The sequence below is a fragment of the Trichomonascus vanleenenianus genome (assembly GCF_965637985.1).
Source record: "Trichomonascus vanleenenianus strain CLIB 3782 genome assembly, contig: TRVA0_040S, whole genome shotgun sequence".
Lineage (NCBI taxonomy): Eukaryota > Fungi > Ascomycota > Dipodascomycetes > Dipodascales > Trichomonascaceae > Blastobotrys > Blastobotrys vanleenenianus.
The window spans coordinates 100,321-122,881 of record NW_027481847.1 but is presented as its reverse complement, the minus strand read 5'-3'; the positions used below and the strand labels follow the sequence as shown (position 1 = coordinate 122,881).

The 22,561-nt window shown below is 50.1% G+C and overlaps 10 protein-coding genes across 11 annotated transcripts; 4 read left to right on the top strand and 6 right to left on the bottom strand.

Moving 5' to 3' along the window:
* Positions 1–228: 228 nt before the first annotated feature.
* On the bottom strand, positions 229–963 carry URA5 (orotate phosphoribosyltransferase; the record flags this gene model as incomplete). The annotated part of the gene is made up of 2 exons (XM_076686611.1): positions 229–591; positions 658–963. The coding sequence occupies 2 exons, from the start codon at positions 961–963 to the stop codon at positions 229–231; spliced, it is 669 nt and encodes a 222-aa protein (XP_076539205.1).
* A 181-nt stretch (positions 964–1,144) lies between these two features.
* On the bottom strand, positions 1,145–2,209 carry TRVA0_040S01266 (uncharacterized protein; the record flags this gene model as incomplete). The annotated part of the gene is made up of 1 exon (XM_076686610.1): positions 1,145–2,209. One exon carries the CDS (start codon positions 2,207–2,209, stop codon positions 1,145–1,147), a length of 1,065 nt encoding a protein of 354 aa, XP_076539204.1.
* A 1,586-nt stretch (positions 2,210–3,795) lies between these two features.
* Positions 3,796–4,965, bottom strand: PDB1 (pyruvate dehydrogenase E1 component subunit beta, mitochondrial; the record flags this gene model as incomplete). The annotated part of the gene is made up of 1 exon (XM_076686609.1): positions 3,796–4,965. One exon carries the CDS (start codon positions 4,963–4,965, stop codon positions 3,796–3,798), a length of 1,170 nt encoding a protein of 389 aa, XP_076539203.1.
* A 3,195-nt stretch (positions 4,966–8,160) lies between these two features.
* On the top strand, positions 8,161–9,714 carry TRVA0_040S01222 (MFS transporter; the record flags this gene model as incomplete). Its single annotated transcript, XM_076686608.1, has 1 exon — positions 8,161–9,714. The coding sequence occupies one exon, from the start codon at positions 8,161–8,163 to the stop codon at positions 9,712–9,714; it is 1,554 nt and encodes a 517-aa protein (XP_076539202.1).
* An 805-nt stretch (positions 9,715–10,519) lies between these two features.
* TRVA0_040S01200 (SDR family NAD(P)-dependent oxidoreductase) lies at positions 10,520–11,332 on the top strand (the record flags this gene model as incomplete). Its single annotated transcript, XM_076686607.1, has 1 exon — positions 10,520–11,332. One exon carries the CDS (start codon positions 10,520–10,522, stop codon positions 11,330–11,332), a length of 813 nt encoding a protein of 270 aa, XP_076539201.1.
* Positions 11,333–12,607: 1,275 nt separating this feature from the next.
* On the bottom strand, positions 12,608–13,843 carry ERG10 (thiolase family protein; the record flags this gene model as incomplete). The annotated part of the gene is made up of 1 exon (XM_076686606.1): positions 12,608–13,843. One exon carries the CDS (start codon positions 13,841–13,843, stop codon positions 12,608–12,610), a length of 1,236 nt encoding a protein of 411 aa, XP_076539200.1.
* A 1,592-nt stretch (positions 13,844–15,435) lies between these two features.
* On the top strand, positions 15,436–16,806 carry TRVA0_040S01156 (DUF2434 domain-containing protein; the record flags this gene model as incomplete). Its single annotated transcript, XM_076686605.1, has 1 exon — positions 15,436–16,806. One exon carries the CDS (start codon positions 15,436–15,438, stop codon positions 16,804–16,806), a length of 1,371 nt encoding a protein of 456 aa, XP_076539199.1.
* A 261-nt stretch (positions 16,807–17,067) lies between these two features.
* On the bottom strand, positions 17,068–18,117 carry TRVA0_040S01134 (uncharacterized protein; the record flags this gene model as incomplete). Its single annotated transcript, XM_076686604.1, has 1 exon — positions 17,068–18,117. The coding sequence occupies one exon, from the start codon at positions 18,115–18,117 to the stop codon at positions 17,068–17,070; it is 1,050 nt and encodes a 349-aa protein (XP_076539198.1).
* Positions 18,118–18,604: 487 nt separating this feature from the next.
* Positions 18,605–20,389, bottom strand: SCD5 (Scd5p; the record flags this gene model as incomplete). Its single annotated transcript, XM_076686603.1, has 1 exon — positions 18,605–20,389. One exon carries the CDS (start codon positions 20,387–20,389, stop codon positions 18,605–18,607), a length of 1,785 nt encoding a protein of 594 aa, XP_076539197.1.
* Positions 20,390–20,724: 335 nt separating this feature from the next.
* Positions 20,725–22,474, top strand: SCP1 (the record flags this gene model as incomplete). Of its 2 annotated transcripts, none has more annotated exons than XM_076686601.1 (3): positions 20,725–20,849; positions 21,028–21,751; positions 21,806–22,474. In XM_076686601.1, the coding sequence occupies 3 exons, from the start codon at positions 20,725–20,727 to the stop codon at positions 22,472–22,474; spliced, it is 1,518 nt and encodes a 505-aa protein (XP_076539195.1). The 2 variants fall into 2 exon arrangements, with proteins under 2 accessions (XP_076539195.1, XP_076539196.1); XM_076686602.1 differs by lacking the exon at positions 21,806–22,474 and having other exon boundaries at positions 21,028–21,581; positions 21,634–21,644.
* Positions 22,475–22,561: the final 87 nt, after the last annotated feature.

Sequence of the window (22,561 nt, the reverse complement as noted above, 5' to 3'; positions counted from 1 at the left end):
CCTTTGAATATCTACTCAATGTACCTCGCTGTACAAGTTCTCCGCGAAGCGGAGCTACGGGGGTTTGGGGGCTGGCCCCCAAGTCAATTGAGGTGAACTGCTAACAATTCTTTCGCGAAGCAGAGCCACAGGAGCTGGAAGCAATGTGATTTGCAGGTATGGTAGCAATTCAAATAATTAATAAATGTGCCTAATTAATAACAATACAAGAGACGTACCGGTAATTACCTAATAGGGAACAGCAGGAGCGTATTTCGCCTTATACTCCTGGATGCTCTGCAGCTGCGCTTCAGTGAGCCGCTGAGTCTCGCTCAAATACTTAATAATAGCATCCAAAGAAACAATGCTGATAACCGGGACATTGTATCGCTTGGAAACGGCCTGAACCGCAGAGAGCTCAGAGTCAACAGTTCGCTCCTGTCGATCAAGAGCAATGACAACACCGTGAACAGTGCCCTTGGCTTCAGTAATGATGCCAAACGCCTCGTTGATGGCAGTACCAGCGGTCATGACGTCGTCAATGATGACAACTCGCTTTCCCGCCAGCGAAGAGCCAACAATGTTGCCTCCCTCGCCATGGTCCTTCTTCTCCTGTTTACATACGTGTTAGCTAATCTCTCTCCAGTTATTCTCTTCTTTCGCTTAGAAATCGCTTACCTTTCGGTTAAATGCGTACTCAATCTTCTTCCACTTCTCGCCGCCAATCTCGGCCAGTTTGGCCACGGTCAAAGCTGCCAATGGAATACCCTTGTAGGCCGGGCCGAACAACACGTCAAACTCGATACCGGACTTGATAATAACCTCGGCGTAGGCCGTGGCAAGACCGGAAAGATGCTCGCCAGTGTTGAAAAGACCCAGATTGAAGAAGTATGGCGACTGTCGACCCGACTTGAGGGTGAACGAGCCAAACTTGAGGGCCTCAGATTGGAGAGCGTGGTCAATGAAAGTACCCTGGTAGGACATTTTGTTTGCAATTTTCTGAAAGCGAAAGAAGAGAGAGAGAGAGAGAGAAGAAAGAGGAGAAAGAGAAAGGAAGAAGGAAAAGGTTCACGGCAGCCGCGTTGAAAAAAATACTCAGCCGCGTGAAAAAATTCCAGCCAAAGTGCTTCAGCCGTGCCACCACGAGCCGCATAGAAATGCGGCGTTACCGCTTCTGTCGCTTAAAATATACTTCCTTCAGTTTAGAAAGCCGTGATGCTCGTTTCTGGTCAACGGCATCGTCCTCGTCGATGGATGGCTGCACAACAAGGGAGGAGGATTCCTCCTGTTCGTCTAGGTCTGGTCTCACGCTGGTATTCCTTAGGTAGTCAAATAACTGGACCCACGCTGGCTTGGCACAGTCTTCCTGACATTTTATAAGCGGGCAGTAGCTCATGTGCTCATCCACCAAATTGAGTTCCTGATTTCGCTTCAAAATGGCCCTGCGGAAGCACATGATGCAATTGAGAACCAGCGAATCATCGGGGAGCTTTGATTCCAATTTCCACCCAAGCAATGCAATAACGAGGGCCTTGGCTTGCCAAGCTTCTACCAGATCTCCTTCTACTCTCACTTCTGCAAGCTCCTGCAGAATATCAGGGGAGTAGTCTAATTTACAATTCTCGAGGAACTCTTTGCTGGTCGCCTCAAGCAGCACCTGGTACCGCTGTAACAAGGCTCCTCGCTGGCCAACCGTAACCGTAAACATATACACCTTGTCGTCTGATCCTTTTGCTTTCCACGGACAGCTCTCTACATGTTCTGACACCAACCGTGTGCGGTACTTCTGGGCCATGAGTTGCTGCACCTGAGCTCTAGTCTCGCCCAAACTGTCTCCACCAACGTTGACGTTGATTATCCTTAGACAATTAACGCACTGGATAGTGTTTTCCTTGGCGGATCCGCCAACAGGCAGGCCAACCCACCCGTGCTTTACGCACTCGACCGGCGAGATCTCGGTCAGGTTCGATGGAACCGTCCAGTTTCGGTAACTATATGTCGACAGCCTCTCCAAAAATGCGTCTCGCGACCATGGCGCGTACTTGGTGCTTCTCAGATCGCTGGAACTCTTAACGTTTTTGAGCTTCTCGACCTCCTTGGATCGCTTCAACGACGCCAGTTTGGTCAGGAAAGCGCGTGGCTTACTCACAACAATCGTACGGTCAACTTCTTTGCCATTCTCACTTGAAATGCTATCCAATATCTGGGACAATTTCCGCTTCGTAGCCATCTTGACTCTAGCGTACGCTGGATCTCTCGAATTTGGCGGGTTTGCAGTGCCTCGAACACGCGCGCGGCGCGACTTCGCGACTTCACCTAACTAAATTTAACGACATTACTACCTCAGCGGGCGACTTCCCCGGGGTAGCCCCCTTGGAGCCCCTTGGACCACTGTGCCAAGGAATTTGCCTCCTAAAGTGTCAAGAGTTTCCGCAGCGGTGCCCAGCAGGGGCGTTCGAGGGGCTGGTCCTTCCAACATGGCTCCGAGGAGGCTACGCCTAGTACCGGTGGAAATCTATATAGGGCAGGCTTCTAGAAAGCTGCGTCGCTGAGGACGAAGGCATGATATGCGACGAGATGCTTCCGCGTCAATGTTTGAACGATTGCAGAGTGCGTTTTTAATCTGTACAAGATTTGCGATTGCAGTTAATACATTCAACACCCGCAGCAAGGGATATCTGAGGTTTCTTTTTCAATAGACGTCTTCAGCTGCACCCACCGCTGGCCAGATATTCAGCATTGGGGCCACTTGGTCTATTTCCTTTTCCGGGCTAGTCCGTCACTGGCCAGCCCAGGCTGCGTCCCAGTGGGACGCAACAGGTTAACTAAGTATCTACAGTTAAACGAGAATTATCCTACGACTTTTATGGGTATCTATTAATTGAATTATAAAGCAGGATTTTAGTCTCTTCGGTGTCTTTTGTGTCCAACCCGCGAGAAAGACTGGTTTAAAAGCCCTTCAAGGGTTGGAAAAGTTGATGACAACTTCAAGGAGAGATTAATAAACATTCTATAAATCATATAATAAACTCAAGAGCTGTTTTCCACTTCGATCCCTTGGCCATTTGCAAAGAATGGATTACTTTATCGACAGAACCCACCTGGAATAAACAGGGTGCAGCTGGCACCTCCTGATTTATGTAGGGTGTTCAGCGGCGCCGGTGAGCCGCACGAGGAAGTTTGCGCCGCCAAAAAAGTGCTTTCCCCTTGCTCGATAAGCTCAATTATTGAAGAACCCGGAGATCCATAGGCAGTAAAAAGTGTGTTCTTTGGGCTTTTTTCGACTGCTTCATTCAATCGTCTGACAGGAGGTTTTTTCTCGGAGTACATGAGGCTCACGGCATGCGATGGTAAGACAGTGTAGCAGATCGCGGGTCCCGCGCGCCCACTATAGATGCCGTGAGACGAGGCTATGACGACATGTTAGTCTTGGACTCGTATTGTCACGGTTTCGACTGCCGAGAGTGCTCCCTTAGAAATCGCTATAGTGGGGGAGCGTACAGGTACAGCAGTAGTTGTAGTGTACATATGGGTGACGGATAGCCGGGAAGTGCGCTGTCATGGCCCTGTAGTCCATCTACGCAGTAACGTTGAAACACCAACGATTGGTTAGCACATTGCCGGAAAATACAGTAATTCTTCAAAGCTCTAAAGTTTTTGGATATTTTTTTATTGGCTGGCTGGTTTCTACAGTGAAAAAAATTGCAGCAAAGGATATGTATATATATGCATGAATAGCCGGTCCTGATGTAGCTTCTTCCTTTAGTTCATACGGTAAATGCTTTTTTTCGAATGATTGGACAGCTTGATTAGAGATTAGTATTCAATAGCCTTCTTAATCCCGTGGAAGATTCGGGTGACATCAGGCAGCTGGAATGCCTCGAACGCCAGGGAGACCGGGGTGTCCCAGCCCGCGACTCGCTGGACTGGAGCCTCAAGCCGCAAGAAACACTTCTCCTGGACCTCGGCCGCAACCTCGGCACCAATGCCACTGGTCTTGTTGGCCTCGTGGGCCACAAGGCATCGGCCGGTCTTGTTGACACTCTCCATGACCGTCTTTCTATCCCAGGGAACGATGGTCTGGAGATCAATGATCTCGCACTCAACGCCGAGCTTCTGCTTGGCAAGCTCCGCGGCAGCCTGCATGAGGTAGAGCTGGGTGCCATAGCCCACCAGGGTAATGTCGGAGCCGGGGCGGATGATCTCAGCCTGGCCAAGCGGAAGCGTGTAGTCGCCAGTCGGGACATGCTCAACACTGGCCCGGTAGAGAATCTTGGGCTCCATGAACAGAACCGGGTTCGGGTCACGGATGGCGCTCAGCAGAAGACCCTTGGCCTGTAGTGGAGATCTAGGAATCACGACCTTAACACCTGGACAGTGCGAGAAGTAGGCCTCACCAGACTGAGAGTGGTAAAGCGCACCGTGGCCGACACCACCGCAGGGCATTCTAATGGTCAGGCCGCCGGCATTGAAGGTCGTAGACCGGTATCGGTACTTGGCGGCCTCATTGACGATCTGATCGAACGCTGGGAACACGTAATCGGCGAACTGGATCTCGGCAATGGCGGTCTGCTGCATTGCGGCGTATCCCACGGCGAACCCGACAAGACCCTGCTCGGAAAGCGGCGTGTTGAACACACGTTCGGCGCCAAACTGCTCCTGCAAGCCCATGGAGCATCTGAACACGCCGCCAAACGCGACATCCTCACCGAACATGACGGCCTTCTCGTCGGTCTCCAGAGCAATTCTCAATGCGTCGTTGATGGCCTGGTACAGGTTCATCGAGGTCGTCGAGTGCTCGGTCTTGATCTCCTCGGGTAGCAGAGGACTCGACAGAGCCTTCTGCGAGGTCGAAGCCAGGAAAGGCGCCTCAGAGTAGTTGACAATGTTGGGCGATGTTGGCGGGAAGGCAGGGTTCGAGTACCATCTGCGTCGCAACAAAGCCGCGACTGGCAGCCGTCGGGCAATGGAGTTTCTCATCAGCATTTTTGTTTGCTTAGGGAAGAATCTAAAAGGGAGGGTTAGAGGGAGAAGACAATTTTTTCTCTCTCCTACCTACTTCACAGATGTATTCCACTGCTCTCACCGAGATTTTAGCGATGGTTTCGGTGAGGGGGAACCGCAGGGCTTTTCGGTAATCAGCGGGAGTTGGCGGCACTCCCCACAATCTTTTTCGCTTCCTCCAGTCCTTCGCCGATGAGCAGCACCCTTTCCACGGTAAAATTCACGTGACCTTACCACCAGCTTTCACGTGATCAAAAGTCACGGGGTCCGCGGGACCAACAAACTGGCTTGCGCGCGCGAGGCTTGGCTCGGCTGTTCCGCCGCCCCCGCCCCACGCCTTGGATCCGCTTTGAGCCCGTTGCCCAAGGGATGGGGGGCCACTAAAAAGTTGTCGCAGAGTAAGAAGAAGTTGTCTCACAAGGTTTTTCTTCGAGAAAAAAACCCCCGCTCGAAACAGCAGGTGTTTCCGGGCCTAATGCCGGAAAAAACCATGTTAATTTCCGCCAGCATCATGACAGGCCAAGCTCTAAAGCTCAGCCCCAAGGCTTAGAAAAGGTTTTCGAAGAGCGTTGGGCACGAATATAGTTAGATCACGGAGGCATTTAAGCGTTCTCTGTCTTCCGGCTACCGGCTGTGCCGATTGTGGCTTTCGAGTCGGTCCCCGTGTAACCAACTACTCTGCTTATGTGAGCACTGGCCAGTGACTTACCTCACCCTTGCATGGCTCGTTTTAAAGCGGCGCTCGCGCCGGCTCAGGGCTTCCGCTTGCGCTGGCGCGGGAAACAGGGACACTTTGACTGATCGCCGCACGTCGGATTTCAACGGTATGGAACAAATCTCGAAATTACGAGGATCAAATTAGACAAAAACGCCGACGGGGACTCAATCAGTGTATGAGCAGCTTAAAAAGTTCCTCAATGAGCCTGGGGCGAAACGGATTGATAGCCAAGTTGTGGAGGAGATACAAATCAATGACGATCTGATGGTGCAAGGAAGACCCATACTCGGATGAAAAGAAAAAAAATATGTTTGACGTCGATCTTTCAAAGCATCCCACTACACACACGACTGCAACAACATATTGGAAGTTTTTGAAACGACACAGTTGGCCAAGATATATATGTCTTATGTCACGCTCGACCATTCGGAAGGGGTTTAATTGCTTGAACTGTAAGTACCAACAGAGACAATGTGCCAATGGTACGACGATATAGAGCGATGAGCTGATGACCCTGTCTCTTCGGGATCATTATGGCGGTCCATCTTGGCTACGGAGCCCCAAGCCGAGCCAAGCCAAGCCATCCTTTCGTCTTGGATCGTATGGCCGCACCATGTTGAAAACCGTTAGTGGTGGTGATCTGACCATTTCCAGTTCCCGGCCTCCGAAATGGGTATGTCGGAAAGCAGAAAACTGTAAGATTGCACCTGCTTTTGGGTGTTGCCTACAAGCATATTATGTCGTACCCATTATGGGGCAATATGCATGGGCATGGACGGCTCGACGAGTTAATCTGACGTTGTTGTGCATATGGTTATTCCGCTCTATCAAACATAACCATGGGCTTGTCGTCTGCTGGATCTTGAAATGCCAGGATTGGCACAACCAGTATTAATTTGTCCGCTGGAATTGATTGTCGTGGATTCGTTTACTTGTTGTATGGCGCCCGGAGCCGATAATATAAACCTGGAAGACTTCAGCAATTACCACATTGTACTACTTTCCTCGAAGGGACCTGTACTGCTACTGTGCATATTGTATATGCGTGTTTGCCTCGTTTCCTTACAGCATTGTGCTCTTCGAGCTACAGTTGTAATCCAATATACCCCGTTTAGTCATCTGATTCAAATGGAACTTCAATTAGTGCAGTGACCCTGGAAGTCTTATACCCAGTAGTTCATCTCATCCGCCCCAGATTTTTCGCTCCTGGTACTACCGTGGGTACTCTCGCGATGAGCATCAAGACCTGTCCCCATAAAAATGGTACTTTGTGAGCTGCGTCATCCATAGTTTAGGTGGAATTATCGTCATGCAGGAGGGTGCGGACTGCCTTCTGCCACCCCCAAGACATGTACTTGACGTCATGACATCATACGGTACTACGCCAAATTTCTACGGATTTTCTACGGCTCTGGAAAAGCAAAATACAACGTTGAATATAGAAAATAAATGGAAAAGTTAAAAATGCTCTCAAATATACAGCCAATTAAGTCCTTAAAGAGGGAAAAAAGCATGCTGTAATTCGTATTTGTAGGCAAGTATTCTGGAGTGGAGACAAATGAACAATCCTGCCATTGTTAGCCGTATGCGACCTATGGTATTCTCATTTGATCTACTGGTACCAAGCTACCCTTCATACTTCGCCATGGGCCAGACTTTTTTTGAGTAAAGAAAGTAAAACCATCGTTTACGTCTTCAATTATTTCACTATATCATTATAATTACTATTTTGTACTGTCACCTATGGCTAATTGGGGAGTCTTAATACACCGAACTACTGTACTACAGTAGCATATAGGCGATTGGCACAAGAGCTGGGCCAGTTGTCGGCTGTCAAGTTTCACACGTCCAGGTCCTTCCTGTTTGAGGGAGCTTGGGACCCGTACCTAGCCAGTTGACCAGTTGGCTTTCCTTCCTCTTTGAGAATTGTAATGTTTCTAGAAACTTTCTTTTTTTGTCGGCCCTGTTCCCAGCAACAACGTCACTGCATTTCTTGCCATAACGAGGCAGGCCGCTTGCGCGCGCACTATGTGCCCAGCATTACAGCAGGAACTCTATTTCAGTGAGACATTCTGTTTACTTTTCGCAGGTGTCTCGGACTGAGAGCTTGCATAGCTGCAGCTCTGATGAGTTGCAAAAAGCAACAATTCCCCTCGCCAACATGTCGAATTCTTTTTTTTTTTACCTGGTGAATATCGGCTTTCAACGAGTTTCCCCTGCGGATTCTGTCTTTGGTTAATATATAAAGGTAACAAAAGTCCCCGGTCCGTTTCTCCATTTTTTTTTCCAGAATCTCTTTTAAGACCAATACTCTTCTACACTCACTTAATACTTATCAACCATCGCCAACCTAGAAAGAGTTTTGAATAAACCCAATTATTCACACTAGAAATACCCGTCAATCAACTTATAACATACCCATCATGTCTGTCCCCTATAGTGATACCAGCAGCAAAGAGATGGCCGAGAAGGAGATTAAGCGAGTCTCCTCGGACCGAATCGAGTATCAAGATGACTCGAACGTCTCTGTAGAGGGCGGCGACCTCTACGAAATGGCTGACCACGTTTTATCTAAGAAGATGACCATCGTTAACGATGCCATGAACAAGATTGGATTCACGCCATACCACTGGAAGCTGTTCTGCCTCAACGGCATGGGCTACGGTGTCGACTCCCTGCTCTTCTTGCTGCAGTCCGTGACGCAGGACCAGATCCAGAAGGAGTTCAACCACAGCTATCCGGCACTCGTTTCAGCTAACTACGTTGGTCTGTTTTGCGGCGCTCTGTTCTGGGGTTTCTCCTCGGATATTATTGGGCGACGAATTGCCTTCCACACTACTCTTTTCCTGACAGCCCTGTTTGGCATGGCCACCGCTGGTGGCCTAAACTACGTCGCCGTCTGCTCGCTGTCTGCTTGCTGCTACTTCGCTGCCGGTGGTAATCTTGTGCTCGACTCTGTTACTTTCCTCGAGTTTTTGCCTTCTAACAAGCAGTGGATGCTGACTTTTATGGCTCTGTGGTGGGGTCTCGGTCAGACCATTACCTGCGCTATTGCCTGGCCGTTGATTGTCAACTTTTCGTGCGATCCTGACGCTACTGTTTGCGACCGAAAGGATAACATGGGCTGGCGATACGTCTACATTACCTGCGGTGGCTTTGTGCTCCTGTGTGCTCTTTCCCGAGTGTTCGTCATTCGAATGGTCGAGTCTCCAAAGTACGATCTTTCCAATGGTAACGACGAACGAGTTATTGAGACTCTCGACAAGCTGGCTGCCTCTGCGAACAAGACCAACCCAATCACCCTCGAGGACTTGACTTCTCTCGGCGTCATTGAATCTGACAACTCTGACCGATCCCTTCTCGAAAAGATCAACCCAAAGTTTGCCTTCCAGTCTCTGGCTTTCCACTTGCGAGGTCTCTTTGCCACCAAGACGCTCGGTCTGTCTACTTCGCTCAACTTTTTGTCTTGGGCTCTCATTGGTCTGGCCTACCCGCTCTTCAATGCTTTCCTGCCGGTCTACTTGCAGACGCGAGGTAATGTTGCCGGTGATGGTTCTTTGAACACGACGTACCGAAACAACCTTATCGTCAATGTGTGCTCCATTTTTGGCCCTATCATTGCTGGTGCCATTTGTGATATTCCGCGATTTGGTCGACGAGGCACTATGGTTGTCGGTTCTCTGCTGACTATGGCTTTTATGTTTGCCTACACTAGTGTCAGGACTTCTGCCGCTAACCTGGGTCTCTCATGTGCCATCAACATTTGCCTCAACATTTACTACGGTACGCTGTTTGCCTACACCCCGGAAGTGTTGCCATCTGCCCACAGAGCCACTGGTAACGGTATGTCTGTCGGGTTTGCTCGAGGCCTTGGTGCCATTGCGCCAGCTGTGGCATATTTCTCCAATACCGCTACCGTGGTCCCCATCTATGTCATGGCTGCTGTCTTTGCGGTGATTGCTATTGTGTCGGCGTGCTTCCCATACGAGGTGCGAGGCCACCACTCGATGTAAAATTAGCCCCTTTTTTTGGCTTCTTACGACTGTATTTATTTTGCACAGACCTCTAACGATTTGAACGATAAGGTATATATATAGATATATATAATTGGATAGACTTGGAATATATAGTAACGATGGTTTTTGATTTGTTCTACTAAGCTACCGGTATTGATCTCACCCAAATCTTGCATCAGATCTTGATTAATCGTGACTAAATCGTAATAAGGTAACAGTTAACAGTTAAAAAGAAGACATATTTGAGTGGAGATCTGACGATTACTACACCGTTAAAGCCGATGGACCGTTGCGTCAACCAGCGGCCCGCCCGCGGGGGAAGGGCGCGCCGCACGAGCCGCACCACTCTCAAAAATAGATCACGCTGTATCGTTACAAGAGTCTGATCAAATGTAATAATAAACTGAAAAAAATATTCGAGTAACCGGTAATATAAAGCTTAAATTAATTTGCATTAATTATTACCTGTTATGGTAACATCTGCCTCTAGTCTTCTGCTGAAAGAGTTGGACACGCTTATATCGGGATAATGCCAACATGACACTACCTACTCCAGAAATAACAACCTCTCTATACACCAAAGCCATGATACACCCTGTTCTTCCGCTTCAAAATTGCTTCTAACCCGCATTACCAGGTTGACAAAAATTGTCGTTGCCGTCCCGCTGGATCATAGCAATTTATCCGATATAGGCGAATCCCCCACAATTAAGCGGAGGGCTGCATACCGACCACCCCAAGGTATATAATGCCCTCCTGGTCTCGTAGGTCCCGTTGAACTCCACCAAATACAAATAAAAAAATGTCCCAGACCCTTGTAGGAAAGAATGCTATTGTCACCGGCGGCTCCCGAGGCATTGGCTCCGCCATTGCTCTGGAACTCGCTAGCAGAGGCGCCCGGGTCGCTATCACGTACGTTTCCGAGTCCAGCCAGGCCAAGGCCCAGCACGTGGCCCAGGAGATCGAGAAGATCCACGCTAAGAACGGCACAAAGTCCGAGGGCCCCATGGCCGTCGTCATCCGGGCCGACGCGTCTTCCATGGACGCTCCAAAGATCATCGTCTCCGAGACCCTGGCCGGGCTCAAAACCGACACGGTGCACATCCTCGTCAACAACGCCGGCATCTCCATCAACCAGGAGCTCGGGACTATCACCCCAGACGTCTACGAGCAGACCATGAACATCCACGTGCGCGGTCCGCTCTTCCTCATGCAGGAGCTAAAGCCGCACCTGCCAAAGCTCGAGAACGGCGGCGGCGGTCGCATCGTCAACATCTCCTCCATCTCCTCTAACGCCGGATTCAAGGGTCAGTCCGTGTATGCCGCCGCCAAGGCCGGTATCGAGGGCATGACCAAGGTCTGGGCCACCGAGCTCGGCGAGTCCCATGGCGCTACCGTCAACTGCATCAACCCGGGGCCAGTGGACACCGACATGTTCAGCGGCACTACTGAGGCGTTCGAGAAGCTTTGCTACGAGCGATTCCCTCCAGCCGTAGGCAAACGCCTCGGCACTCCACAGGACATGGCCGACATTGTCGCCTTCCTCTGCGAGGAAAAAAGCCGCTGGATCAGCGGCGACAAGGTCTGCGCCAACGGTGGTGGTATGTACCCTTAACTTATTTAATAATGATAATTCAACCCTTCCTACTTCCTGGGGCTCTGCCCCAGACCCCGTAGTTGGGGGCTCTGCCTCCAAACCCCCCGTTCGAGTCAATTCCCGGAATAACCCCCATTCAATTGATTCATTTCTCAGATTAAACACGGTTTCATTGTGCCATTTCGTAGAATAACCCCGATTTTATTGAATCAAGCCGTAAAATATACAACCGAGACGATATGTCCGAGAAGCGAAGCCCCGCGGGAGGTGGGGTCGATGGCCCCGCGGGGGGAAGGTGGGGTGCAGACCCCCCCTCCCCAGTGTATAACCCCTGAGGCTCCGACTCGTTACGTTTTCAATTGTACTGCCAACATTAATAGACGGAATAATACATAGGCGAAACCATCTAAATCGTGATATAAAAATATAGCATTACCTATGTTATCCCACATTAATCCCGTTTTACTCATTACTATTTTAATGGTCTATGGTGTATTCTAAATGCCCTAATCTATAGCCAACCCTGGATATGCCGGTATATGGGCATGCTCTTCTGTATATGGTGATTTTGCTTCTAAAAAAGCGTGCTTATTTCGGGAGAGAAACCATTTCTGCCACGCAGAACGTATTTATAGACATATTTATAGTGCTGTTTTTACATATGCAAGATGCTTATATCCAGGTTTGACTGTAGTTAAATTTGGTCGCTATTGGCAGATTGCTTTTCTTGCCCGTAATTGATGGGTTTGAAGAGAAAACTACTAGGTAAATACATGTAGTGGCTATTATACTACTTCGTCTAGCTCCCTACGCTATGTAATTGAATCGCCAATAAGCATTGTAATTGAACTATCAATGAGCTATGTAATCGAAGTACCATATGCTATTGAAGCATCTGCAAGTCTGTATAAAGCTTCAGGTTTATCAAATCTATCCAGATGCAGTCTTCCGGGAATGCTAATATATCATACATAGAATTGGCTCATCTCTGAAATATCGAATTCCCAATCTATAGCTGGTACATGTATATTATGGAACGAGAACTTCACACCTCCCGCAGCACTACTACACTACCGGTGTATGTGCTGTTCCAATTGACTCGTGATACCTCCGCGAAGCGGAGCCCAGGGGGTTTGGGGGGCTGGCCCCCCAAGAGTGTATAGTTTTGACAAATATCTCTGCTGTCAGGGTATTTAACTGGGGCGCTGCCCCAGACCCCGTTAGTAGGGGGCTCTGCCCCCAAACCCCCCGTTATCAAAGAAATGATTATTCGTTATATACAATGCATAGTCATTAGAGCTTGGACTCTGGCTCGACGGCGGAGACCCGCTTGACGACAACAGCGGTAGCAGCTCCGCCACCGTTGCAGATGCCGGCGACACCATACTCGCCCTCCTTGAGGTTGTGGAGCAGAGTGACGAGGATTCGGGCACCAGAGGCGCCAATTGGGTGGCCCAGAGCGACAGCACCACCCTTGACGTTGACCTTGGCCGGGTCGATACCCAGGATTCGGTTGTTGGCGATAGAAACACCGGCGAAGGCCTCGTTAAGCTCCCACTTGGCAATATCGTCGACAGTGAGACCGGCCTTCTTGAGAGCGAGAGGCACAGCCTTGGATGGCGCAATGGTGAAGTCAATTGGAGCAGTAGCAGCATCAGCGTAAGCAATAACCTTGCCGAGCACTGAACTCTTAAGCTCTGTGGCCTTGGCGCCCGAGGCGAGCACCAGAGCAGCAGCACCATCGTTGAGCGATGAAGCGTTGGCCGCAGTCACGGTACCGTTCTTGTCAAACGCCGGTCGCAGCTTGGGGATGTTCTCGAACTTGACGCCTCGTGGACCCTCATCCTCGCTTACGACGGTCTCGCCCTTCTTGCTCTTGATGGTCACGGGGACGATTTCGTCGACGAACCCGCCGTTCTTCTGCGTCTCAATGGCCCGCTTGTACGACTCGATGGCGAAGTTGTCCTGGTCCTCTCGCGTGATACCGTCACGTCGGTTAGTGTTCTCGCAGCACGAGCCCATGTGGATGTTGTTGTACGCGTCCCACAGGCCATCCTTGATGATCGAATCCGACGCAGCCTGGTGGCCGAACGACAGACCGCCTCGCGGCAGGTAGTATGGCGCCTGCGACATGGATTCCATGCCTCCGGCAAGCACCACATCACGGTCGCCCAGCGCGATGGCCTGAGTCGCCAGAGAGACCGTCTTGAGCCCCGAGGCGCACACCTTGTTGATGGTAATCGCCTCGGTCTCCTCAGGGAACCCGCCCTTGATGACGACCTGTCGCGCCGGGGACTGTCCGACGCCGGCCTGGAGCACGTGGCCGAAGATACACTCCTCGACCGCCTCCTTGGGGATGTGGGCTCGCTCTACGGCGGCGTTGGCCGCGATCACGCCCAGCTCTGGGGCAGACAGGCTCTTCAGCGAGCCCTGGAAGTTGCCGATAGGGGTTCGCACGGCGGACAGAATGTACACGGAGTTCAGTCGCGCTACTCGCGACGTATGGAAAGACCTGGCGAATCGCTGCATTTGTTCTTATCTAGAGATTTTGGAGGGGGATTTCGCGATGTTATCTGTGTAGAATAGGACGAACGGCCTCTTAAGTACCTGCACCACGTAGAGGAGGGGCCCCGGAACAAGCTCGGTAAATGCGGAGGTATCACAACCCCAGTTTTACCGCGGCCCCTCCGACAGCCGACAAATACTACTGTAGCCTACAAACTGGTATTATAAAGCACTTGGCCGTAATATTATACCGGGAATCCAATGTTATATAGGAGTCCAGTTAGAATTGGGGGGACCAGTCCCCCCAAACCCCCCTGGGGCTCCGCTTCGCGGAGGGATCTGGAGCTAACTAATAAGCTTGAGAGCATCGAACGGTTTAGAATTGATCAGATAGAAGCCCAACTACAACTGGCCCGTCAAATTATAGAAGTCGGGTTATAATGAAGGTAGAGAGACGTCCAGTTGGAACCGTGAAATTATACAACAAGTTCAGCTTTAACACCAACCCCCGAGGTAGCGCTTCGGTCAATCTTCATGACTATGCTTTATATATCTGTTTGAACGGGGGTCTGGGGCTGAGCCCCAGTTGAAAATCCATTAGAATTCGGGGGGACCTACTACAATTACCGAGGACGGTGGTGCCACTAATACGCGAACTCATCTCCGATGTATCACCGGTACTGGTTTGAAGTGTCACCGGTTTTAATAAGCGTACTGTATGTAGGTTATTAGTGGTTAATATCTTTTCATTATCTAAACTAATTACCGGACAAGCGGACCGATTAGCATGGAAACTTGTGTACCATTACGGCATAAATACCATAATGGCATAATACCGGCAGATAATATACAGGAATGTCACTGCTCCAAAACATTCGAGAGTACAGTAGTGCTCTCGCGTGAATCCCCTAAATATGCGTTGGTGGAGACCACTTGTTAGTAGATCCAGTATTTAACTCTAGGCATAGTTTTGAACCGCTCTGGCCACCAGCTCAAGCCAGAAGGTCTTCGATATGCCGACTTACTACGGTTATGAACGGAACCATCAGCACCGATTTCATTAGGCTACTACTCTACAATCATTATCAATTGATATGACTATTCAACTATAACAGTCGAATCATTCAACAAAAGTGAAGAAAAAGAAGAGAAGAAGAGAAGTGAAGAAGCAGGTTAAATAAGCAGTGGAATAAAAAAAATTTTTACCGTAGGCGCGCGCGCTGGTACGCGATGGTGGACACCCCTACGTAAGGTCTGCAGGCCCGTGCAGGAGGAGCTGTAGGGCAAACCTTAGGTAAACAGGTACATGTACTTACTATACGTACCAACGACTCTCCTTCCTGTTCAATTAAGCATTTGTAGTGGGCGTAGGTTGTAATAGAATTCGCCGCTCCTTGTGTGTTGAAGACACAGGACGGCCGGTGGCAAGGCTGAGCCAGGTATGAGACGCACGGCTGTAACCATCTTCTATGCCCCCAAATTCCAATCAATCGATCGATAACAAACAAGGCGACCAGGGACGAAAGAGCTGGATTTTTTGTGTAAATACCGTAGTATCACTGGAAATCGTAGCATCGTAGATCCGTTGCAACGTTTTTGCGCAACGCATATGTGTGATGATTGATATCCACAATAACTTCAACCAGTCTACCCTGGACCACTGGGGCTACACCGTATACTCCAACGGAACCCTGTCTAACGGAACGGACTGCTACCTCACGTTCAATGAGTTTGTGCCAATTCTGTACCCCAACGGTACCGTTTACAATGGCACCGATTGCGATACTCCATACTATCCCGTCAAGGCGCGAGGCGGGCTGGGTGTCGCCTGGGCGGTGATCATGATCCTGACGCTTGTGCTGACCCTCTTCAACCTGCGGAAGCACGGCCAGGCTTTCACCGAAGAGAAAAAGCGGTTCAAGCGCCTGGGACGCAAGTGGCAGTGGTACTGGCTCATCGTCCTCCAGGCCGTTAGCGCCCTGGCCGGATTCTTCTCAATTGACCTGGACCGAGATTACATCCAGGGATCCTCCCTGACTGCGTACGGTGCTTTGTATTGCGCCACTCTACCCATTGCCCTGGCTGCGTGCTGGGAACTGACCAGGCACTGGGGCGCTTTTGAGGAGCGCAAGATCTACGACGAAGACCCGTTCCGGTTCAGGCCGGACGACAGGCGCTCGCGAGTGCACCTCATAATGCCGCTGGTGTTCTACCTGTTTGCGTTTCTCACGTTTTTCATGACGGTGTTGCGCAATTGGAGTAACATCAAGACAGCCAACGCTGAACACGCCATTGACGGGCGGTGGAAGGCAGGCGGGTTCTTCGCCATCATCGCTTGGCTCCAGATCATCGCGCAGATTGTCGTTACGCGACTCTACTACAAAGTGCCTCGTGTGCCGATGATCATTGTGTGCGTTCTCATATGCGTGGCAGCACTGGTTGCGTTCAACATGACCTTTATGTGGTCTGGCACCCGCTACTCGCCGTTCAACGTCCATTCTAGCGTCCCATTTGTTGTCCTGCTCGGGTACCTGCCAATTGTGCTAATGGTCGTCTTCATGAACCTGAGCGGCCTGGCGAGGGAAAACGAAGACAAGGTCATCCTCTCGCTGCGTCGAGAGCGCGACCGGGCCAACACGGCGGCGCTCATGGAGCAGGCGAAGCGCATCGAGCGAGAGCGCAAGGGCTCGGTGCTGGAAGAACAAGTTACCGAGGTCGCAACCACCTCGACCGCATCAACCAGCGAAGAGCTGTTCCAGCCCGAAGACGAGTCCAAGCCGTCTACGTTTTTCAAGTTCTTTGGCTCGGCGCCAATCCGCGGCAAATCCTGGCTCTCACACAACCTCAAATACCTGCCTTTTGCCAACAGAAAGAACAAAAAGAAGAAGAAGAAGAAGGAAGCAGTCGTACTACCTCCTGCCAAGCCGCGTCCTCCTCCACGGGACATTCGCGAAGGATGGAAAGTCAAAACAGCATCTGGAGTCTAATGCTCCATTAGTGCTTACGAATATACATAAAGCTCAGGCATATACTATCGTTAATACTTTTGGATATACTGCTGGTATACTTATGAATCTATTATGGTTAATACTTATGAATAACTGGTAATACTTACTAATACGACTATACTGGTGATCGATAGTTAGAGTTAGAGCTTTATTTGCTCGTTTAACGAGGCTTGGTAGTTGGTAGAGCTTCCATAATGCTGATTTGGATAGTAATTATACTGGGTAGCGTAATGCAGTGAGCTATTGCTGCCGAATGGCAAGTCTCTCTTGGTTGAGTCGAGCAAACACAGCATTCTGCGCCTGCTTCTTGAGATCCAGCGGATTAGCCGCAGGGGCTTTCGGCATTGAATTCAACAGCAGTGTGGAAAGAGACTTCTTGTGCTTTAGCGTCCTCTGTGGGATCTTTGACGGGGCCATTAAAGATGTGCCCACAGAGGACCCCATTGACTGCCTAACTGGACTGTTGGTAAGGTCCTTGGTGGGACTGGCCGGAGGCGAGCTGAGTCCAGATGCAGGGGGGAGCTTTACAGGCGATAACTGCTGGTGCGATGGCTTCTTTCGCAGCGTGATTTTAGGCGAAATTGGAGCTTTGTCGCCATTAATCGTCTTCAGCGCTGAGAAGCTGTGGAACTTGCGTACCTGCCGCTGCGGACTCGACTCCGGCGAGCTGACGATTTCAGGCTCCTCAACTCTCGGCTGTTCTTCCTCGGGGATTGAGTTAATGAGCCGGTTATGTGAGGTTGCCAGTACGCGGAAAAGCCGTTCGACCTGGACATGCACGGCCATCTGGCAGAGGTACCGCTTGATGACGCGGGAACGGGTATTCTTGTCAAATGGCCTAGTTTCTGACATTACTGCCCGCCGGGCGATTTCCTTGCGCACCTTGAGATCCACGTGATGCTCGGTGTAGATGTCCGACTTGATGAGCTTGGCAATGTACGAATCGTTGCTCTCGCCAGGCTCAAGCACAATGAATCGGTAGTTATAGTGGCGGTCGAATCCCGGCAAATTGGTCATTTCTCTAGGAACCGTGCTTAGAATGCACATGGACCGGAACTTGTTCTTCTTCCAGTCCACGAGAATGCGATGTTCATCGGCGTTGACAACCTGTTCGAACCGAAACCGGTTGTACATAAGATCGAGCTTGTTTGGCGAGAACAGGTCGTTCTCAGAGCTCCCTTGCGGATAACTGAACGGACTCGCGTTCGGAATATCGCACCTTCGAAACACGTACATCAGGCTCTTGATTTGGAGATCCACGAGATCCTCCTTCTCTCCTTCGCCATACATGGGAATATTGGGCCCGGATGACCTATTAGAGGTCAGGGGCCATAGTAGCTTCATCATCTTTGCCCGCCCAGACGATAAAGACGAAGCAGGAGGATTGTGTATCTCTCACAGATTATAGATCTCATGGGCCCATTTGTTGACATAGTGCCTATTCCGGAAGTTGATCGACAATACGCATGGAGATCGAATCCGTGCGGCTCATTTGGAATGTATACACACATACACGCCGCGTAAGTCGTTAGACAAAATCTGACAGAAGCGATCTGGAAAATTGTTCGATATGAATGCATTTGTACAGAAATTTACGTATATGAACGTATGCGTGTAGGAATGTCAACCACGACTTACTCTCCAGGCTCCCATCACTCTCCAATAATATTGGGTAACAAGTCTCCAGGTCCCATTACTCTCCAATAATATCGGGTCTCCAGGTCCCATTGCTCTCCAATAATATCGGGTACAAGATCTCCAGTAGATCTATCTAGTTTTACCGTCGACCGCTGAGCCTATCAACTTCTTCCTGGAGTGCCTTGAGGTCCGACAGAAGATCCGGCGCCGAAGTCACCTGCGCTTGGTTCGGTGGTACAATGTTCATGTATGGCGGCTGTGGTAGGCCCGGCAATGATGTGATGGAAGAAGAAGATGCAAGATTTGGCATTGCCATTGGCATTTGCGGCATCCTTGCACGGGGAGGTGGTGGTGGAGGCTGAGCCTGCTGGAACTGCGGATTTTGCGTCCTTCGCGGCAAAGGAGGAGGTGGAGGGATAGCCGGTATGCCGCTATTAGCGGTCTGTCTAATTGGAGGTGGCACTGGTCGTGATCGAGGTGGCGGTGGCGGTGGAGGTCTGCCATAGCCTGTGGATTGCTGCTGCTGCGGTTGCGGAGAAGGCTGCTGTTGAAATGTCTGTTGCTGTTGGTACGCCAATCCATTATTCATTTGAGGAGGAGGGCGCATATCTCCACTACTGTTATTCGTTTGGTAAAACAGCGGCTGTTGAAGCGGTTGGGGACTCAAGTTTGGTATTGGACTCGGTGAATGGTGGGGCTTGGAAGCTCCCCCTGTCATCTGTGCCGCCAGCTCTTCCAGGCTCGTAACCGAATTGTTAGCTGGAGAAGTCTCCCGCGGGCTCATTGCCTTAATGAACTGTTCGTGAGGAGATAAAAACTGTTGACTGGTATTGGTGTTACTGTTAGTGGTGCCATTAGTAGCCGGAACGTTACCGCCAGTCGGTGTGGGCTTCAGAGGCACAAATTTACTCAGTGCGGCAGCGTCCTGAGACCGTTGTTGCTGTTGTTGTTGCTGTTGCTGGATTGGAGGCGATGGGGACGGGGTTGGCGAGTTTGACCCCACAGAGTAGTTATAGCTTGGCGTAGTCGCATTAGCAACATGCGATCCCCCGTGGTATAGCACGCTATCAATGTTAACATTCCTAAATGCAGATGTATCAATTTCAACGTCCTCTTCTTCCTCTTCATTGCCGCCAGGCAGTGACGGTGGAGGTGGTTGTTGCTGTTCGTGTTGGTACATCGGCAGACCCAGCCCTTGGTTACTCTGGGGTACTACCAGATGCTGCTGATGCTGCTGCTGTTGTTGTCGGCTTTGTTGGATGCCACGCAACTTCATGAGCTCGTCGAGGCTTCGCGCAGCGGCTTCTGCCACCTCAGGCGGGCCGCTTGAAAACGTAACCCGCTTCTTCTTGGCCCGCTTCGACGGAGGATTCCCGCCAGGCATTTCTCCAGTCAGCATAAAGTCCTTGAACATATCAAAGTTCATCTTGGACGGCCCACTCGGGGTCGAATGACCGGATCCCGTGCCATTCACCCCAGAAGCCTTGCGGAATGGGTTCCCACTAGCAAACGAACTGCTGTCTTCGCCGCTAAAAGCTCCACTCGATTCATAACTGGCGGATCGCTTTTCCCTGGTGGACAGAATACTCCGGGGCTTCGGGGCCGGAGCGGACTGGAACACAGCCTCGTTAGAAAGCCCATGCCCGCACAGTAAATGGCTCGCAAGCCGCAGCACAATATAGAACTGGGTCGGATCGATGTCTGTGTAGGAGTGCAGCACAATGGTGCGGAGCTGGCTTTTTTGGTCCTCGCTGACTCCAAAGTTGTCGAGGAATTGCAGCACATCGTCAGGACTTAGGTACTCCTGTTTCTTCCGTAGAAGCAGATCGGTGTACCATCTCGCGTACTCCCTGAGCTCCTGGTCGCTCAATTGAAGATCCGTCACTGAGATGGTGTTCAGTGGAGGAACCTGCCCGCTATTCATACTTCTCACTCAAACGATAGTTTCTCCGACAGCCCATCTAGTCTAACACACGAAAACCCCTCTGGGAAACGATTTTTAGGATCCGAATACGCCGGATCTCTGCACCTATGGAGTTTGCTCTCAAGTCTCGTCTCGTCGATGTCAAGGGAAGGCCGCTGGCAGCAAGCTCAGCATAGAGAGGCCTTCCGGGGGAGAGACTACAGCCCCGTCGGAGCTCCGACAATCCGCCAGTGACGCGGCTGTGCCACCTGACATCGAAAGCCCCCTTACCAGGTGGTAAATCTTCGTCGGATCGAAATCATCTAACCGCTACTGATAGAAGTACTAACTGAACGATGCCTCGACCGTACGATCCGGAGAGTTCCGTAGACGTTAAGGAGTGGATAGAGAGAGTCCTCGAAGAGCAGCTGCCTCCGGGAGACGTTATTGACTCGTTGAAGGATGGAGTAGTCTTGTGCCGGTAAGTGTATTTCGATTTAGCAATTCGTATGGCCTTTCAATTTTTCCAAAAAAAATTCTGTATGCGGTAGTAGGGAGTTGGTTATTGTAGTCCCCCAGGTTACCAATGAATTAACGGGAAAATAATTGAAAAATCATCTGAATATTGGGCTTCAATTGATTGTACTAACTTTTGATAGACTGGTGAATGCCCTGCAGCCGAATTCGGCTTCTTTCAAAAAGTCTTCAATGCCATTTGTGCAAATGGAGAACATTGCTGCTTTCCTGAGGGCCTGTGATAAAGTGTTCAATGTCCCACACCACGAATTGTTCGAGACTGTTGACCTCTATGACGGCAACGACCCTGTCCAGGTCATTACTACTCTGAGATCGCTGTCACGCCATGCTCATGAAATGAATTCAAGCGTTCCGGTGCTGGGCCCGAGACTCAACACGCAGAAGTACGAGCGCCATTTCACGAAAAAGGCCAATATCCCAGCATGGAACACTAGACAGTACGGTCAAATAGGCATTAGCCAAGGCACAGAAGGCGTAATTATGGGTGGACGAAGAGATATTGTGGGCGTTCAGTCTAAACCGTCGCCAAAGGCGCCGAATATCATTGTCCCCAATGATCCAAACAGGAAACCCTCCAAGCCGCCCAAGCCGGTCAACCTAAAGCCTTCTGTTTTTGGAGAGGACAATGAAGAAGAGGAAGAGCAGCAGCGACCAGCGTTTGGGCGTGGATTTTATGGTAAGAACGACGATGCGAATGTTTTGAATACAGAACTGATGGGAAACCCAAGCGCGCCAGTAGATGAGAGCTCTGCTCAGGATCTATCAATATATGCCTACGATGAGGTTTACGACTCAATGCAGGCTGCTAGGGACGCTGTCAAAGGCAAGAAGAAAGATACACAGCAGGTAAGTCATTTATCCTATTGAACAATCTGTGGATTTACTAATATTGTAAAACAGGCTCAATATGTTGATCGAATGCTCAGAGCCAAGGAAATAAGAGAAAGAGACCAGCTGCGAGCAAGGGAGATTAAGTTGAAACGAGAACGAGAAAATGAAGGTGACGAGTTTGCCGATAAAGAAATGTTTGTCACCAGGGCCTACAAGGAACAGCAAGAGGAATTGCAGAAGCTGCAAGTACAGGAGGAAAAAGAACAATCTGGCGAAAAGAACCTGGCGAAATTTAGTAAAACCCTCAATAAGAGCGACGAGGATGTACATGAAGCCATGATGCGCGCTGCGGCAACTACTGATTACAATGATTCGACTTCTTATGACGATGCAGAGCAGAATAATAGTGATGATGAAAAAAACGCCGAAGATGATGGGCTTAGCGCAGGTTTAAATGTTGTCAGCAAAAAGCCTCAGCCAGCCCCTTCACTGGCTAGTACTCAAAGGAGAGAAACTAAGCAATCACGAGTGCAACCGTATAACCGTGGAAGGTCGACAGAAGAGTTTATGCGGTCTGTAGAAAAGCAGCATGAAGAGCACCGGCGGAAAGAGGCTAAGTTACAACAAGAGCAGAAACAAAGTCTGGTCAATACTCTCAAAAGCAGTCATGTTGACAATGATGCTGTTGCAATGGCTCGGCAAAGGTACTTGGAAAGGAAGAAGAGACGCGAAGAATGATTTAATGTATAATTACTACTGTGACAATAACCGAAAAAAACGTTGTGCTAGTTTGCTCGTTCACCTGTAATGGAAAATAAATAATGT